We start from the raw sequence: 19,049 nt of genomic DNA, 5'->3' as shown, positions 1-19,049 counted from the left end.
CATCCTGCCTGGAAAACTGTTGGGATAACACCTGATCCTACCTGGAAAACTGCTGGGATAATACCTGCATCCTGGGATAACACCTGCATCCAGCCCGAGAAACTCATGGAGACACTTTCTTTTCTCAAATAAACTTACTCTGAGCAGCTACACCTCTGGCAGACACAGGGGTTCTGTCAGCACCACTGATCAGAGAGGGATGATTAAGCTGCCAGGGGGCAGGGCTGGATGGGATATTGGGAAGGAATTGTTCCCTGGGAGGGTGGGCAGGCCCTGGCACAGGGTGCCCAGAGAAGCTGTGGCTGCCCCTGGATCCCTGGCAGTGTCCAAGGCCAGGCTGGACAGGGCTTGGAGCAGCCTGGGATGGCGGAAGGTGTCCCTGCCCATGGCAGGGGGGTGCAGTGACATGAGCTTCAAGGTCCCTTCCAAGCCAAACCATTCCATGATTACTGGAGGATGATTACTTGTCCTGAGTGCTTCAGGCCTCACAGGAGAGGATGAAGCCAGCTGTTGATGGCACTAGGAAATCCACGTTTTTGTAGCTTCCTCTGGTACATCTCAATTTGCTGTAGAAGTTCTGCTAGACCCTGCAAAGACCCTCTGGTCACAGACTGGAGGGAAAGGAGAGGAACTGGAATGCAGTGAGTGGCTCACAAAGGACTGCCACATCTGTCACATCTTCCAGAGGTCAGTGATGGCCCCATCAGGCTTTTCCTTTAATGAGCTAATCTAACCAGCACCTGAAATCCCATCAAGTCAACCAAATCTGCCTCTGGAGATTAAAATATCATATTCACCAAATAAAGACATTTCTCTGAGCTACTGTGAACCTCATGGCTGGGGGAAGAGTCAGCAAAGACATCCCCCCATGGCAGAAAATCCTGTTACCCCAGAGCTGGAAACAGACAATAATTAATCCATAATTAACCTCAGGGCTCAGGAAACTTGAACTTGTTTCTCTGGTGGCTCCTCAGGAGTTGTCCCAAATGGTCATTCAGGGGTCTCACCAAGAGCTCCCCAGCTGCTCTGTGGGAGGGTGGGCTGCACTCACAATTAAGGTTAGGGACAGACTGTGAAATCCTGATGCAGGATCACAGATATTTATAAAGTCCATGACAGAGCACCACTGAATACACAGAGCTCAGAAGAAATGCTGTGCTGGATCTCTCTGGGCTGAGTGTCCTGAACCTGGGACTTTCTCACATTCTAATGGATGGGAGCTTCTCTTTTCCCTTCTCTTCCATGCTTTGAAGTTCAGAGCTCTGTGGAAGGACACCTGACTCACTCAGTGCTCATTCCCTTCCCTGTGGGCCAAACTTTCCAAGCCCAGCTCATGCATCCCAGTCCCCAGGAGCTCTGCAGGAAACACCTTCCATCACCCATTGGGATGGCAGAGGGGCAGGGAAGTGCTGGGGGTTCTATTTATTTCTTTATTTAGCATTTAAATTGATTTAATCCAGAAAATTCTGACAGGCCCCTCCCCCTCATCCTGCTCAGGGGAGAGGTTGTGGCTCCTGCACAGCTCCCAGCAGCAGCTGCTCAGCATCTCCATGGAATTAGATGGGATTTTGACATTTCTTTAATGTCCCAGCTGCAAAAGGTGCAAAGGATGCTCGACACAGGCAGGTGCAAGACACGAGAGAAGCAGTGAGACACCAGACTTCACACAAGGAGGCACATCTTGACACAGCTCTGGGGACTGGGGGGACGTGTGAGGTGTCCCAGCCCACGCTGCTGTCCCTGCTACTCACCCAGCCCGTTTGCACACTCGTAGAAGTCGAAGGAATGCACGGTTCGATCCATCCCATATGGTCCCATGAGTGTCCTGGGGGAGACAAGAGGAGCAGCTTTCTGTCACGGGCCACAGAGGACAGAGGCACAGGTGGCCAGCCAGCACACACAGAGGCACATTGTCCCTTCCAGCCTGGACACTGCAGGCACCAGGGGAGGAACAGCCCCACCACTGCTCCCACACGGGCAAAGCCCAGCCCCCAGGCAGCCCCCCCGAGATTTACAGAGATAAATGAGAGAATATGTGCAGGGCTGAACATCATCCTCCCCACCCAGCAAATCTGATGGACCTGTCTGTGATTCATTACCCCAGATTATCGGGGCTGGACAGCTGTGCAGCTCCCGGGAAATGAGATCAGAGCTCGGAGCCGTGTTCTGGGAATAAAGCAGTTTCACAAACACAGGCAGCCTGTAATGAAGACAGCCAGACACAATCCACTCTCAAGGTTTTTAGCGGAGGCAGAGGGTCTAGAAAAGGGGATGCAAGAGCTGCTCCAAGTCCTGCTGCTCTGGTGGGAGCTTCTCATCACAAGCTAGAGCAGGTGGAAGAGCATCACACACCTGAGACTCCCCCGAGCCAAGTAACTCTCCAAAACATCCCAGAGTCTCCCCTAAACACCCATAGGCAAGGTCCCAAATGAACGACCCCAGAAACACCCTGCCACAACCACAGATGCCAGACTCCAAATTTGGGACCACCAGCATTTCTCCTTGGGCTCCTCAGGATGGATGAACCCTGATCTGAGAAACCCCGACCCAGATGTGCCAGGTGGGAAACCAGGGGTGAGGAGGTACCAAAACACTTCCCAGCATTTCAGTCACAAGAGAAAAGGCATTTCCCAATCGATATCAGCTCCCAGATCTGAACACAGATGAGGAGGAACAACACCGTGGGAAACAAGAAGCTACTCCAAATCCAGCGGGGTGCAGGATAAGAATAACCTGCAGGGACTTACCAGGAATCCAAAATAAAGCTCAAAATATCTAAAATATCAAACTGGCAAAGCCAGTAACTTCCACCTCCAAGATTTGGACTGGAAATGTTTTCTCCCTGTTAAAAAATGCCCCTCCTTGCTATCCTTGCACTGTACCGAAGACTGAGCAAACAACTGGCCACATCTGGCTATTGAAAAATGGAGCTCGAAGGCATCCCGGAAGGCAGAGCAGCCTTGGGCCCAGGCTGCTTCAACGCCCTTCCAGGATTTTCAGCGTATTTTGAGCAAACCGCTGAGGAAATTCCCGGGACGAGCCGCGGGCGCTCAGGGAGGGCTGGAGGCACCACACGGATGGAGTTACAGCCCAGCAAATACGATCAACCCTTATCATCACCATCATCATCACCATCATCATCATCATCATCATCCTCCTGCGATCAGCCCTTATCATCACCCGCACTCCGCCCCGCAGCCCCGAGCTCTGCCAATGCCACCAGCGCTGAAAACCCAACCAGCGACAGTGTCCTGTGCTCTCCCCGCAATCCCTGCTCCTGGGGAACCCACAGGGAAGAACCTTGGCTGGAAGTGCAAGACGCGGGACCCCCGGGCCCCTCCCCAGTCCCACCCCAGCCGGGGGAGGTTGCTTACCTGCTGATGATGATGGCTCCCTTGTAAAGGACAGACACCGCGGGCATCTTACCGGCGGTGCCAGGCACCAGCCACTGGGATTTGGCAGGAATCCGTTAAAGTGATGGAGAAGGAAAAAAAAATGGGAAAAAAAACCCCAAACCAACCCAGGGGGAGGTCGGAGGGCATCACGTGGTCTCCCCGTATGCATGTTAATTCCACCCAACATTAACACAGATCAGCTCCAAACATCTCCAACTTTAGATTAAAGCTTACGCAAGCCGGAGCCAGCGCCGCCCGTCCGAGCGCCTTCCCAAAGCCCCAGCAGGGCCGGCCCCATCCCCAGCACGGCACGGGAATTACTTGGAATGGCCCCTCCAGGGATGGAGGGCAGCGCTCGGTGTGGGACGTGTGCAGTCACCATCCCTAAAGGATTAAAATCCACAGCAAAGCTTTGGAAGCAGTAACAGACTGTGGCACTTAGGGGGTTTAGGGTTGATGTTGATTTTTTTTCTTTTAGCATCTTTTCCAGCCCACAGTATTTCCTTTTTAATGCAGAACAAGTTCAGCTGTCCCCCTGTCTGCTGGGAGGTCAGAAGCCTGATTTGCCTTTGAGCCTCTTCCATCCCTATCTTGGTGGCATCATCCAGCTGGAGAAACAGCAGGACCCCCGTCTTGTGGGATGGGGGATGAAAAAAAAGATTATCCAAGGTTTGCCAGGGGATGGGAATAGACCAGAACTGCCCACCCTGGAGCTTGGCAGGAGCAGGGCTGTGATCCTGGGGGAAAAGATCTGGTGACCTTTCCTGAGAAGGGAAACATCCTCCCCTGGACCTGCAGGAGGACACGAGTCCTGCATCCCAACCAGCTCTGGAGGACATCTGAGGTCACAGGGAAGCTCCTGGCCCTGACTCCAGCACTGGTGTCCTCCTCGTGCTGTTCCCACGGCGTCTCCACAGGCTCCTGGCCAGGCCCCATTAGTGGCCCTTGGCCTCGTTAGCAGAGCAGTGGCTGCAGCGCTGTGGACGTGCCTGCCTGGCACTGCCACTCCTTGCCAAACCATTCCTTGAGCCCAAGCTGCTGGGTATTGCTGTTCCCATGTGTGAACAACTGATTTTACCAGCTGGAGCTTCCCCTATGGCCTCTATGGGCAGGTGCAAGGTGCTTCAGAACAATGACAAATTGGAAAAGTCGTCCTGCATTTTTTTTTAAATTGCTTTCATTTGAGGACATTCACATGACATATAAAATCTGAGTAGTTTGTCTTCAGGTGGCCAAAACTTTCCTAAAATTTAAATTATCTAGCTAAAAAAAACGAAAATTGGGGTAAGTGATGCCAACTAGACAAACACAGATGTATCTGCTGGTGGATACATCGTGCACACCCCTGCACAGCAAGATGTGCCCACACCTGGTTCAAGGCTTTGGCTGAACCAGACTAAACACGAGGGGTGGTACCCGGGCCCATCTCCAAATCTGTTGCATGCTGCAGCCTTCAAGAGCCTCACAAACGTGCCCATCCCCTCAGAATCCCACAGCAGGGGGATACTTTTTCTCCTGCCATCCCACAGAAAATAATCAGGGTGTGGAGAGCCAAAAAATTAAGGCAGGAGGTTCCATCACCTGCTGACCACCAGCTCTGGCTCTCAGTGACTCGTTCAAGGCTGGCCAGGAGGTTTTGTGGCAGAACAAGCACAAAAATTCAGTGCTGTGGTGTGGAACCCTCCCTCTGTGCCTGTTCCACACCAGGGCACAGCTCCCCGAGGGGCAGGAGGGTCCTGGCACCATGCCCAGCTTGGTGTGACCCTTCTGGGCACCCCTCACCCAGCAGCCACACTCAGGGTCCCACTCCAAGTCCTCCAATAACCATCCTGGTCAGAGGAAGAGATGTTTCCATCCCACCACCAAAGTACCACGAACCACCTTCCTAGATGCTCTGGGACTCTGCTAATGCACTGTCACACCACTAATCACACAATTTCTGCCTTGATCCACGGGTCAGAGTCTTGGCTGGAATAAATCAGAGATGCTGAAGGGAAGGGATTGCACAGGCACCAGAGGCAATGGCAAAAGGATAAAGTTGAAGCACTGGCTCAGGTTGCCCAGAGAAGCTGTGGCTGCCCCATCCCTGGAAATCTCCAAGGCCAGGGATGCATCCCCATGGCAGGGAGTGGAATGAGATTATCTTTAAGGTCCTTTCCAACTTTGTGACCTCTTTGACCAGTTTCACAAGGGCTGCAGGAAAGCTCTCTAGAGTTAGGCTAATCTAAAATTTGCAGGAAAATGGGAACATTTTCCTGCCTGGCACTTCAGTAATTCACCCACCCTGATTTCTGCATCTCAGGGTTAAACAGATGTGTTTGGGGCTCAGCACCACACGTGAAGTCCTTCACCTGCCCCAGGCTGGGATTCCTGGTCCTTCCCACTGGGTGGGATGTTGCAATAAACCACACACGTGTCCACAAGCTGGTAAAATAAATGAAAACCAAATCCAAGAGGCCCTCAGGGAAGAGGAGCAGTGCTCAGCTTCCAACTTTCTCTCCAAACACTGAGATCCTCAATTCCATCCTCCAAAACACACACCAACCCTGGCAAAAGCATCAGACACTGCTGCTGCTCCCGTTCATTAACATGTCTCTTATCAGAGGAAACTTTAACAGAAACAATTCCGAGGATTTTCAGTGGTTTAAAAGTTGTAATCACATTCAGGAAGGATTTATAAGCACCCTATGATCTGCCCAGGGATCCCAGGTCTAATCTGTATAACCTGTGTGGAAAACAAACATCCCATTGGCAAAGGGCCTGTGCTCGGTGCTCAGGATCCTCAGGGAGCTGAGACCCAGCTGAGCAACTCCAAGATAATCCAGGATTCTTATCCCAGGGAGCTGCTAGTGAGACTTCAGCTTATTTAATAAACGAGAGAATAGAAGGAGCGTGAATTAAAACAAAGTAACTCCACTGGGCTGGACAGCAGACAAACATGTTTCACTTGTTTGTCCACTTTTTCATTGACTGCTAGAAAAATGAGTTTAAAACTCATTGAAAAATGATTTATTTTTTCCCAATGGAAAAATTATTTTTGCCTGAAAAAATATTTTTAATAGAAGTTGAGGGAAACTGTATAAGTCAGTTTTACTTAACACTACAATTTATAAGCAGGGATGGGTGAAACTGTAAATAGAATCCAAATAAGACTTGGAGCAAGAGCATAGAGTTAAAAATGCTGGGTCAGCACGAGTCAGGCGCATTTCCAGTATATTTTTTATTTTTTTTGAGAGTGCATGAAGAGGAAAGTGTGGGAGAGTGAAACTGGGAGTGCTGGGGAGAGGCACAGAAACTACTGCCAGGAGGAAGCAGTGGAGAAGGTGGTGGTGATGGTTTGGGCTTCAGGAACGAAAGAGGGGAAGAGAATGGCTGAAACAGCTACAACCAATAGTGAAGTTGTGAGCAAAGATAATTCAGGGCTGCCCTTGTCCTTCCTACCCAAGAAGCAAACAGAGCTGGGAGCAGCTGGAGCAGGAGGGGAGTGATGGGTTTAATGGCACTGTTGGCATCACACAGTCAACATGACCAGCAGCAAATGCAAAAATCCCACGGGAAGACACCACTCAAGGCTCATCTCTCATGAAACACACTTCCCTTTGAAACCGGGGGTCAGTGAGTTCTCCCCCAGCCAAACAGCCCTTCACAGCCTGGCTGCTCAGGTGGGGTATCCTGGGCAGCCCAAAGTGTCATTGTATTCCATATCTCCTGTGCCCAGAACTTGTGGTCTTGAACCAAGACATGGGGTCATCTCCAGGCCATGTTAAGACCATACCAGAAATGGAACCATCATCTCCTCAGTTACTGCAGCCCCAACATCCAGGCTAAACCCACGATCCAGGAGTGGGGAACAGCTGAGCCCACCCTGGCCAGATCCAACAGCAGCAGCCCTGGGTGATCCAGGCAGGACCACATCATCCCAAAAAGGGACAGGGAGGGGAAGGGAAGGGGTTATGCTGACCAGCACCCCCAAGCCTGCAGGGAGCTTGTGTGTCAGACTGAGCAGAGTCCAAGCAGGTTTGTGTGGGTGGGAATTAGAGGTGGAAGACATCCTGCAGTGGAAGTGAGATCTGTCTGAGGCCTTTGGGCTCCGGAAAGCAGCATTAAGGAGGTTGGAGGTGGGAGGGCTCACCCCAGCAGGGCACTGGGTCACAGTCTCTGCCATCCTCCCACTGACTCTGGCAGCCACGGGCTGCCCAGGCATCAGCAGGAACATTGGATCATTACTGAGGGAGTTCATTTCGTGATACAACAACATTAGTGTAGGCTGCAGAGGTTTTTACATCTGATTAGAAAATGGAAAAATGCAACTGTGCTGCTTGCAGGATCAGCTACAAAGCGTTGGGGATAAATCAAAAAATCAATCAGCTCTGAAGCTGGGAAGGAGCTGCCCACAGTCCCCATGCTGCCCACGGTATTCTCATAATAACACCCATGGAGTCACTCCAGATGAGCTCAGGAGATCAGAGATGCTCACAGACAAGTCTGAACAGAAGAAGGAACAAACAGTCATGGAATACCAGGTGGGAAGGGACCTCAAGGAGCACTTGGTACAACCTTTCTTGTCAAAAGTACGGTCTAGACAAGCCAGCCCAGCTGAACCTTGAAAGTGTCCAACACTGGGGGATGCATCCCTTCCCTGGGGAGGTGATTCCAAAGACTGACTGTTCCCATTATGAAAAGTTTTCCTCTTGTGTCCAGCTGGAACACTCCAGGTGCACCTTGCACCCAAAGGAACCACAGTGCCAAAATTACTGGTGAAGGAAGCAGGTAGGTCCTACAGGAAGCACTCAGGGATGGGCAATCCTGTGCTCCCATCCCAGCCCTGGGCTCAGCATCTCCCTGGGCAGAGGGTGGCAGGAGGTGCAGCCAGCCCTGGAGGGGTGACACTGCTCCTCATCCCCACGGGCAGGGCTGCCAACCATCCCACATCCCTGTCCCCACACCCCATGGACACTTTCCTCCTCCCAAGGACCATGTGGGCCCCAGTATCCTTCAATCCCTTCCTCTGACCCCTCCAGCTGCAGAGGCCACAGAGCAGCTCCTGGGGAGGGTTTCACCCTCCCCACTCCTGCTGCTGCTGCAGCACCCCTCACTCCCCCCTGAGCCGAGCCTGAAGATGGAGAGGGGAGGAGTATTTGATGGCTGGGCAGTTTCCCAGTGCTTGTTCCCTCCTATTCCTGGAGGAGGGGGTCTCCACCTGAGGCTGATGCACATTCTCACTCCTCAGGGAGGAAGGCCCTTCTCCCAGGACATCTGCAGCAGCATGGCCACCAAGACTTTGGGCAGGTGGAGATGTCACCTCTCACTGCTGGCCAGGCTTTTCTGTTCTTCAACCCCTTTTATAACCCTCCTCCAAACTTCATCCCTATTTCCAACGTCCCTCTCAGCCAGTGGATTTTTCCAGCACGGGGGGTTCATCCCAATGAACTTTTGATGTCTGAAAGTCAGATCTCTGCTGCCCATCATCTTCACCCCAGGTAGGGAGGGGCTCACAGAAGGATGCTGATACCACCTGACAATTATGCATCAAAAGTGGTGGATCACTTTCTGGAGGTTCTTCTTGCCCAGGGAGAAGATGGTCAGTCCATGGGCACCTGCCTGGCAGAGCTGCTCTCAGAAACTGCTGGGGCTTGGAGAAGTTAAACCACAACAAGGGGCTACAGGACTTTTCCAATTTACATCAACACACAGCTCTTCCTGTGCTGTTCCAAAAGGTTTTGGTTGGTGAAAAGGCAAAATGAACCTCTTCAATGAGCCTGTCTTGCAGTAATTAGGAGAGACTGTTTAAGGTAGAAGGGAGGTCAGGCTTGGTCTGTCAGAAGTTTTTAGGAAAGGCATTTATGCCAGAGCCCAGCTGAGCTGGACTTCCCCCAACATCTGCTCCAGCCCAACCCTTGGATGTACCTTGGATCCTGAGATGGGGATTAACACAAACACAATCACATGGGAAAGCCCAAACAGGCGCCTTCATTTCCACCACAGCAGCTCCAAGGTGTGGTAACATCTCTCCCAGAAGGGAGACTCTCTCCTTCCTCCTCCTCCCCTTCCCATCAGGTGGATCTGCTGCTCTGCCTGGGGACTGGTCCCGTGGCCCCAGCTTGGGTGTCAACTGCTGTGAAGGGTTAACAGGATTATGAATCTCCCTGCCTGCCTAAATCCCCTGGGCTGTGGGATTGGACTGGTCATAAACTTATTAACAGGGGCTGGTGGGGGCTGCAGGACCTGCTCTGCCGGCCTGCCCCCCCCCATCCACCTCACATCACTGGGAGAAAACCTGAGAACCACAGCAGGAAATTCACCCACGTGAATCCATTAAAATAGAGATGGAAAGAGAGAGGTGAGGGAAATGGCTGGGTACGGAAAGATGAGAAATTCACATATTTTTGGGAAAGATTTCAGAACATGTTGCTGAACTGGAAGTGCAGCTCTTGGGAAGAGCTTTGACCCATCCTTGAGCTGCAAGCACCCCCATGCTCCAATCCAGACCCCTGCCCAAGCCATAAACTGGCAGCAAGAATAATTCCAAGAGGATTGGTGGAAGTGCCAGGTCAGTCTTGCACCCGGCCACGCCTGGAGAGGAGCCGGCAGCGGATCCAAACCCCTCGGAGCACACAGAGCATGATCTGACCACGGACCTGCCCGGCTCCGATGGTGCCTTCAGGGCTCTTTTATTTCCTACCGGCTCTGGCAAAGCTCCTGCACAGAAGCCACCACTGCAAAAAAACTCGCTTAGAGCTTCCAGCAGCCGCTGTCCAGGAGAGCCCCGCGGGGTCACGGCGGCATCGCCACCGGGAGGAACCGGGGATGAGCCACGGCAGTCACCGCCCCCCGCCCCGATACTGCCGGGTGAGGTTCTGCTGACGGCTCGCGTTTATTTATCAAATTCCTATTTCAAACTCCAAAATTAATCTTTTAATCAGCGGCAGAGCGGGGTCATCCTTATCGGAGTGCCGGGGAGGTGTTATCTCCCCGCCATCTGCTCGCCATCCTCCGCCGCGTCCCAACGGAGCCGGTGACAGCCGGACACCAGCCAGCACATCTGGCAGCCGCCACATGTGGGGGACCCCTGACCACCCCCTCCTTCAACACCAAATACAACCCAGAGGACAAAGCTGAGGGAGCTGCAAATTCGACCCAAAATTCCAGCATACCAGCAGATTTGTGTGGTAGAAAATGGGGTTTGAGAATTTTTGCCTCGCAGGGGCAGGGCACCAGGACTTGGCAGCCCCGTGGAGCCAAGGATGCCCAGGGGTCCCCAATGAGCTGATGGGGCTGCTGCCATCCACTCCCCACGGCCCCACAGCATCAGCACCCAGCCGGCAGCTCTGCCCCAAACACAGCCACGGGTCACGCCTGTCCTGCACCACCTCCCTGCCACCGGTTCTGCCTTTTCTGCACCCAAAAGCAGCAGAGCAGCATCCACGCAGCGACTCAAGCCACCGTGTGGGTCGCAGTGACCCCGGGGTGCTGCCCTCGCCACCCTGCCAGCCCCCCCAGCCCCAATGACCTACTTCAGCCGGAGATGGAGCATGGCCCAGCACGGCAGGATCGCGGCCCCGGCTGCCTTCAGCGTGCCCTCGCCTCCCGGTCTCGCCTGGGGAGAAGCCCAGGTGTGGCCAGCCCGGGAAAGCCTCGGCCAAACCTCGGGGTGGTCCGGAACCCCGGCGGGGCCCAGGCCGGCTCTGGCTCCGGCCCACTGACCCCCAGCTAATCGGCTAAAGCCGCACGCTCTGAACCCTGGCCCCGGGCACAGCCGCGCTCCCGCCGGCTCTCTCTGCCCTACATAGACATCACCTTCTGTCACCTCCTGTCACCTCCCGTCCCCTCCCCGCACCCACCCCGCTCCCCGGGCACCGGCAAGGAGGGGACAAGGTCCCTTTGGGGAGGTTTTGCCAATGGGGAGAGCCCAGCACTGCAGCAGGAGCACACACAGCTGCTATTAGAGGCTGCAGGTTCTTCCCCAGTTGCTGCCTGGAAAATAAATCCCCTTTCGCAGCCCTGGCTGATAAATACCGGCCTCACCTGCGCGTGGCCCCTCCAGGTGCCGTGGGACCCGTATCAGACCCTGCCCCAGCAGAGGGGCCACCAAAATGACCCAAATTGAACCTCGCCAAAAGCCACAGGACACAAAAATCACGGAACACATCCTCCCTGACGCCACCCCTGGAGAACGCATCCAATGCTCCGAGGGATGCCCGATCCCGTTCCCGGTGTGGCACCATCCCGCCCCGCTCACCAGTAGATGAGGGAGAGCCCATCGAAGCGCTCCAGGGGCCGGCCAGGGGGCTGCAGGTAGGACATCATCCGGCCCCACCGAGCCCTCAGGGCTGCCCCGGCCGGCTCCTGCTGGCCCGGGCCATGGGCTCCGAGTGCCGGCGGCTGGCGGGGCTGCCCGGCACGGCTCCCTGGCACGGCTCCCCGCCGCAGCGGCTGCACCTAATCCCGGGCGGGCGAGCATGTGATCGCCCCTCTGCCGGCCCCCCAGATAAACCCTGCGGGGCCGGGACCCGCCTGCGCCTGCTTCCAACCAGCAGGGCTGAGCCACACCGGGGCTGGGAGCCACGGCGGCCACGGGACCCCCACGGCAGCCAGCGAAGTGTCCCATCACCCGGGTGCCACCGTGCCACTGTCCCGATCCACCACGGCCCTGGTCCAATAAAGCAAACATTTATTTTGGCACAAGGATCCCTTCAGCCCCCTACCAGCGAGCCCCTCCTTCCCCCTGCACTTGCAGTGGCTGCTAATAATGGTTATAATCATTAATGATGGTTATAATCCATGGTTAACCTCCCACCACAAATTATTTAAAAGCAATTGTAGGTGTCTTTGACCTGCATTAAGCCTGGGCTGTGGAAGCACTCAGGCTTCCCTCCCCCCTGGCCACTGCAGGATAGTATTCTATATATTATATATATATATATATATATAATTTACTATGGGGAACAAGTCTTGCATTTGGGTATTTTTCACCACTGTTTAAGGTTTTCTGATCCTACCCCAGCAACCAAACTATCCTTTAGACTATTAGCAAATCCCTAGGAGTGAGTGCTGGTGGGCAGACAGAAACTGTTTGAAGTGGAGCATTATCCTGGAATGGGAATTATTCCAGAGCAAGGAGGCCACAGCCAGCCCAGCCGTGTTTGTTCATGTCCAGCTGTGGGTGGGATGGATGGACAGCAGGATGGACAGACAGGCCCTGATTCGGGGTGATGAAAAAGTTCCAGATGAGTATCGACCCACTGCATTTTGTGTATTTAATTTCTCCCTTTTTCCATCAGTTATGATCCCAGGGCAGCAGCCAGGGGTAGCCGGGACCTGGGGATTATGAAATGAATCTGTCTGTGTCTGCCACCGGCCTCACCAGGGCCAGTCCTGTGCCCATCGCTCCTCCCAGCTCCAGGTAATGCAGGGACATGAAATCATGGAATATCCTGAGTGGGAAGCGTCCATTGGGATCTTCCAGTCCAGCTCAGACACCCCAACAATCTCACCCTGTTCATCCCTGGTGCCCAAACAGTCCTGGAGCTCTGGCAGCCTCGGGGCCATGCCCATTCCCTGGGGAGCCTGGGCAGTGCCCAGCACCCTCTGGGGAAGAACCTTTCCTGATATCCAACCTAAACCTCCCCTGGCACAGCTTCATGTCATTGCTTCAGGATGGGACACTTGGGGACCAGCTGAGGAAAGCACTGAGCAGCAGAGGCGAGTGTGACCTGTCCCACATCTGGGGCATCGTGCAGTGCTGGGCCTGGCAGGGCTGGGACCTCAGTGGTGACTGGTGGCATCTCCAGCCGAAGCACCCGTGTGACAGGAATCAGGACACCTGGACCCCTGGGGTGAGAGCAGCCGCCCCAGCCCTGTCACCCAGGCTGTGACGAAGAGCAGGGAGGGCCGGGCTGTGCCCGGGGTGCTGCCCGGGGGCGCTGCTGCTGGGACAGGCGGGGAATTAAGGCTGATCCCGCTCGGCATCCTTTGCGAGTGACTGTGCAGGATGTGCCGGTGCCAAAATCCTTTTCACCTGTCGCCTCCCAGTCCGGTGACAGGTCCCCTGAGGAGCCACAGTCCTCCGCCCAGGACAGCCGCCACCACCTTGTCCCGATCCCCTCTTGTGCGCGTCTCTGCTTTAGGGGCCGGCCCTGCAGGGCACCCAGCCCAGGACCCCCATCCATAGGGGCACCCCGTGACGCTTTTGGGGTGCGTTTGGGGTGCGCGCCCTCCCCAGCGCAGCCATGCCGAGGGGGGCTGGTGCGGGGAGAGCCGCCCGCTCGCAGCGCTGTCGCAACGCGGGCCGGGCGGTGCTGGGTGTGAGTCCCGGGACTGGTTTGTGCCGCCGGGAGAGGACGGGCACTGGGTTTGCCGAAACCGCGGGGAGCGGGCGGGCGCGGGGTGCCGGGCCGGCCTCTCCCAGTCTCACCAGTCGGGATTGTCTAAGGCAGTGTCACCCCGCTCTGGGGCAGGACAGCACCCGGCAGCCGCGGGGACGGCGGGGCCACCCTGAGCCTGCCTTGCTGCCGCTGGTGCAGCTCTGCTGAGGCACCCGGGGCGCTGGGACATCATTTCCACCATTTCCATCATTTCCACCATTTCCATCACTTCCACCGCCCTCCCTGCAGCTGCCGGGAGCCCCATGGATGTGTCCCCCTGTGTCCCACAGCCCTGGGGGTCACAGCATCCCCCGAGGCGGGCTCTGGGCTGAATCACAGCGACGTGCTGCGGGGCCAGGCGCTGCCTTGCCCTTTCCCCCCGCGAGTTTCCGCGCTGGCGGAAGCGGGGCATTATCTCCCTCGCCCATCTCAGGCAGCTGCCCCCGGGTGCGCTCCAGCTGCATATTAATAGAGATGCAAACATTACACCCCGGAAATTCCCTGTCTTTACATCACAGGCCAAAGCCTGCGCTGAAGCCCTGACCTTTTTCTTGCTCTCGATGTGTTCTGGGCCACTGTGACAGAGTGGTCCCAGCCATGGGATGTCCTAGCCAGGAGCAGCGCTCCTGCACGGGTGCTCAGGGCTGCAGCACCGTGCCACTGAGGGGCACAGGGACACAGAGGAGCTGTGGATGCCCCTGGAAATGTTCAGGGCCAGGTTGGATGGGGCTTGTGGAAGATGTCTCTGCCTTGACAGAGGAGGACTAGATGAACTTGAAGTCCCTTCCAGCCCAAACCACGCTGTGACAATTCTATGATGATTATGATGATGATGACGACACCTGTGTGTCCCCACTGAGGGTCTGGGACCCAACTTCTTCATGAGACAGGAGAATAAGGACCAAGAGAAGCTGCTGCTGTCTCGGATGCACATCCTGATCTTAACATCCAGCCCAGCTGTACATTGTTCAGTGCCATTCCAAAAGACATGGCTGGGGACACAGGACAGGGACTTGCCAGGGTGGGTGTGTCCCGCCGGTTGCCCCTCTCCCCCTTCCCCCCTCAGTTTGGTGCAGATGTCCCCATGCCTGTCCCCAAAGCCACCCCAGAGCCGGTGACGACGCAGCTCTCCTGCTCCGTACCGTGCCGGGAGGATGAGGAAGAGCCAAACTTAATTTATTCCGTGCTGCATTTTCATGCCAAATGAGTCAGAGCACCGGCCTCTCTCAGCCTTTGTTTTGCTTGGCTGCCTGCACCCGCTTTCGCTTGGTGTTTGTTCAATATGAAGTCCCTTGATGGCACTTGTGCTCAAACCAGCAACTGCAGCAGAAAAAGCCACTTCCCTGCCGGGACAGGAGCTTTCCCATCCTTCGGCATCAGGAGCGATGCACTTGTTTTATTCTACTTATTCCCTACAGTTTGAGGAACCCTGAGCTTGGTCCTTTGAGCCACCACATCCCACCAGAGCCATCTAAAGTCATGGAGGCTGGCGGGGGCTGCAGGATGGGGCCGGGGTAGCCACGCTGGCTGCTGATTCCAGAGCAAAAGCAGCCCCAAACGGAGCTGGGGGAGGTTTCGCCCGGCTCAGGACCAGTTAGGAACGAGCACGGCCGCATTCCTGGGCACGTGGGAGCCGCCAGGAGGAAGCGGCAGCACGGAGGTGTTTCAGTGCCCTGCTTTCCTGCCGTGCGAGCAGGAACTCCCTTCCCACCCCAAACCCCTGCCACGGGGGCCAGCAGCTCAGCTGGGCCCTTCAGGGGCTGTCAAAAAGTCCCCACCCAGAAAATAAATGAGATTTTGACTCATCTACTGCTGTTTGTGTTCCTTCGAGTTTTTGGAAGAGATTTCCAAGTTGTTTTGCCTCAACCCCCCCTCCATCAGAAGTCAAATCCAAAAATTCTTCATTGAGGAACATTGCTGAGCAGCTGCCAGGGCTGATCCTCTCCATGCCTGGCTCCTCTGCTCTGATGGGTCCCCCAAACCCCTCGGCACTGCCACGGTGCCTTTTGGGGCTCGTGGGGAAGGGGATGCCACCACCCCGCTGCTGGCTTGACCCACCCAACCCTGGTGCCGTCCCGAATTACAATGGGCTGTGTGGGGTGGGATGGCCAAGCCCACGGCTCAGGTGTCAGCAGGGAATGAGACCCCTGGAGCCCATCCTGCCCATCCTGCCCATCCTGCTCCCTCGGCAGTGGGGTCAGCCTCGGCCGGGCCGCTGGGGCTGGCACAGGGTGGAGCAGGGCTTGGGATGCCAGAGAAGGGCTTGCCAGGAAAATGTCATCTCGTTGCATAAAACGTGATCCTCTCCCGCTCCCCTCCCGCAGCAGCAGCAGCTCAAGAGCTTCTTACCCAGGTTAAGTCAATATTGCCACATTGCTGCCTCTGTCGAGGCGCTCGGTGGCCCCGTGGAAGGAGCTCCGTGGGTGTTTTAAGGGCTGGGAAGGAGCCAAGGGAACACATCTGGCTGGGTGCAGCACACTGCATCCTCCCACGAGCTCCTGCTGCCCCACAGGGGCCCCACACCTGCTCCTCACAGGGCACGGAGGGCTCTTGGCTGGCAGGACAGCTCCGCTTCTCCGTGCTCAGGAGGCTCCAAGGAGCCGCTGGCACCGGGGCTGATAGCGGCACGGGATGCAACGGGAGGGCACGGAGCACAGCAGGGACCAGCTGCATCGGTAAAGCCACCAAAAGGCTCATTTGCAAAATAAATGCTGCAAAACCAACCCTGGCAGAGCCCAGCCGAGGAGGGAACCTCAGCACGGGGCGTGTGGTGCTTTGGGCAGGCACCAGAGCCTGAACAAAAGCTGCCAGCACCCCCAAACCACAGGCCCCCAGGTCCCCAAAACCACCCTGTATACGGAGGCTTTGTGCAGTGCCTCTGATCCCAAGCCAAGGTAAAGGCAGGATACCTGGGCAGTTTACATAAGACAGAGTTTTCCACTACACTGGAGTTTCTCTCCGCCTGGTGTTTCACCCAGCAGCTGCAATTTTGCTGCTCTCAAGGGCATTTGCACACAAAAATGAGCCACGCCAGAGATGTGGGGAGATTAGGAGGATTAAGGCTGCAGAACTGGCACAGGAGGAGATGGAAAGCAAACCCCTCTGGTAGGCAGAGGCATTTCATCCCTAAACCTCTGCTCACCTTCATACAGGGTTTAAGGAGGGGGGCTCTGGGATGGTTCTGGAAACTGAAAGAGGAGCAACCAGTCCTTTGAGCATCCAGAACATGTTGCTGCTAGAGACGGGGAGGATCCAAAAGCACAAAAACCAGAAAGCGTTTCTAGTGCTGAATAAAGACGTGCAGAATTTCACGCAGTGAAATAAAAGTAGTGGGGCTGGGTTTCTCCCTCTTCACCTCCCCTTGTGTCAGGATTGGAGGGAGGATGGGGATGCAGGTGCTGCCTGGGCAGGTTGGATGAGGATGCTCACAGCCTCCAAAAAGATCACAGCATCTGCAAAATCCTCCTCCTAAAAAAACAGGGGAACACTGGTGTGCTCCTCAGCACGGGCAGGAGCCTGGCACTGATGGCCATGGCAGGGAGTGTGCCAGGCTCCAGGGCTGCCAGGGGTCCCACAGGGATCCACGGGTCCTGGGGATCAGATGAACCCTTCCTACCCAGGGGATCCTCACAACCTATTCAGAAGGCAGAATGGAAGCTGGTGCCATGGCTGGTGACAGGGAGAGCCCAGAGATGGCCCCAGCCCGAGCAGGGAGAGGCCCCAGCCCTGGTTCTGGCTGTCTGAGGGCTGCTGGGCTGCTCCAGCCTTGCACCACCACGCTCAGCAGCTAACAGGGCCCAAGTTACATCCCTGGGACTCAATCCCAGCACGATCTGGTCCCCCCACCCCCACCAGATCCACCTTCAGCACTCCCTTGGGCTCCCAGGAGGGTTTTAAATCCATCCCCACTCACCGAAGGCTCCAAGGTGCTTGGCTGGATGAGGCCACGGGCACACAGAGTGCTGCTGTTTGTGGGGTGACAGCCCAGCCCCGAGTGGGTTCCAGGCTCTGTGGGTCTGTGGGCTCATCTTATTGCCCAGAAGGGGCTGGCACAGCTGGGCAGCACAGCCAGGCCACCCCAGCACCAGAGCCCTGGGCACGCTCAGCTCCTGCAGGGAAACGGCCTCACCCCCTAAAAGGATCCAGGAGGACAAACCATGGAACTGGGATGGAGGAAACTCACACACACACACAGAGAAACAAGGACAGATGGACAGACAGAGAGGAACACACAGACAGACACACACACAGACACACACAGACACACACACACACACACACAGACACACACACACACACACAGACACAATCACACACTTGCCTTGCGCTGTCGCTGCCGGGACCCGCAGCCTCCCCGGACCCAGGCGGGAATGTCCGGGCGGCCGCAGCGCTCAGCGCTCTTTAAGGGCGCCCCGGAGCGCAGGAGATCCGGCACACGCAGGGATCGGGATCAATAGGTCACAGCGTGCACTGACTTGCCCCCAGAACGAAAATCAGCAGAGGATTTGGGGCTGGTGGGGAGGCTACAATCAGGACTTTAATCCCGCATGGGCACAAAATCCCAGGATAAAAAGGCCAGAGCTGGTCCTAATTGCTGACTGCTGTGTGCATGTGTGAGCAAAACCTCTTAGGCTGCGGGGGGCCTGGGGGAGGCATCCCGGTGCCCTATGGAGTCCTTCAAGTCGGAATAGATCTGTAAGATCATCGAGTCCGAGCACTCCCCCACCACCATCGTATTCACCACTAGCCCATGTCCCCGAGTACCACATCCACACGGCTTTTGAATCCCCTCAAGGATAGGGACCCCACTACTGTGCCAATGCCTGACCACCCTTTCCGTGAAGAATATCCCAATATCCAACCTAAACCTCCCCTGGCACAACTTGAGGCCATTTCCCTTTGTCCTGTCCCTGTTCCCTGGGAGCAGTGCCCGATCCCCCCCGGCTGTCCCCTCCTGTCAGGGAGTTGTGCAGAGCCAGAAGGTTCCCCCTGAGCCTCCTTTTCTCCAGGCTGAGCCCCTTTCCCAGCTCTCTCAGCCTCTCCTGGTGCTCCAGCCCCTTCCCCAGCTCTGGTCCCTTCTCTGGACACGCTCCAGACCCTCAGTGTGTTTCTTGTGAAAGGTCCAGAGCCGTCCTCAGGACTGGAGGTGTCCCGGCAGTGCCGATGCACCTCACAGGAGCAGTGATGCTCCAGGTACCGCTCATCCCCAAAGACAGAGACCCCCCGGGAGGAGCCGCAGCCCCCCCGTGACTGCCCCTCTGTGCCCATCACGGCCCCACTGAGGCCAGGA

At 55.9% G+C, this 19,049-nt stretch overlaps 1 protein-coding gene across 2 annotated transcripts in view; it reads right to left on the bottom strand.

Annotated features, from left to right (window-relative positions):
* Nucleotides 1–11,702, bottom strand: part of LOC106860604 (syntaxin-binding protein 4-like) — a 46,165-nt gene extending 34,463 nt beyond the window's left edge. Inside the window, exons 1-2 of one of the 2 annotated variants that reach the window (XM_014888505.2) lie at nucleotides 11,635–11,702; nucleotides 1,752–1,825 (exon numbers count right to left, since the gene is read on the bottom strand). In XM_014888505.2, coding sequence (XP_014743991.1) covers nucleotides 1,752–1,825; nucleotides 11,635–11,702 — 142 coding nt within the window. Of the gene's footprint in view, nucleotides 1–1,751; nucleotides 1,826–3,374; nucleotides 3,437–11,634 lie in introns of those variants that run through there. The other variant, XM_088174125.1, reaches the window with a different exon arrangement.
* Between the last annotated feature and the right edge of the window lie 7,347 nt (nucleotides 11,703–19,049).

The sequence above is a fragment of the Sturnus vulgaris genome, chromosome 16 (assembly GCF_052056855.1).
Source record: "Sturnus vulgaris isolate bStuVul1 chromosome 16, bStuVul1.hap1, whole genome shotgun sequence".
In the NCBI taxonomy this organism is placed as follows: domain Eukaryota; kingdom Metazoa; phylum Chordata; class Aves; order Passeriformes; family Sturnidae; genus Sturnus; species Sturnus vulgaris.
This window is presented reverse-complemented; position numbering and strand designations above follow the sequence as displayed.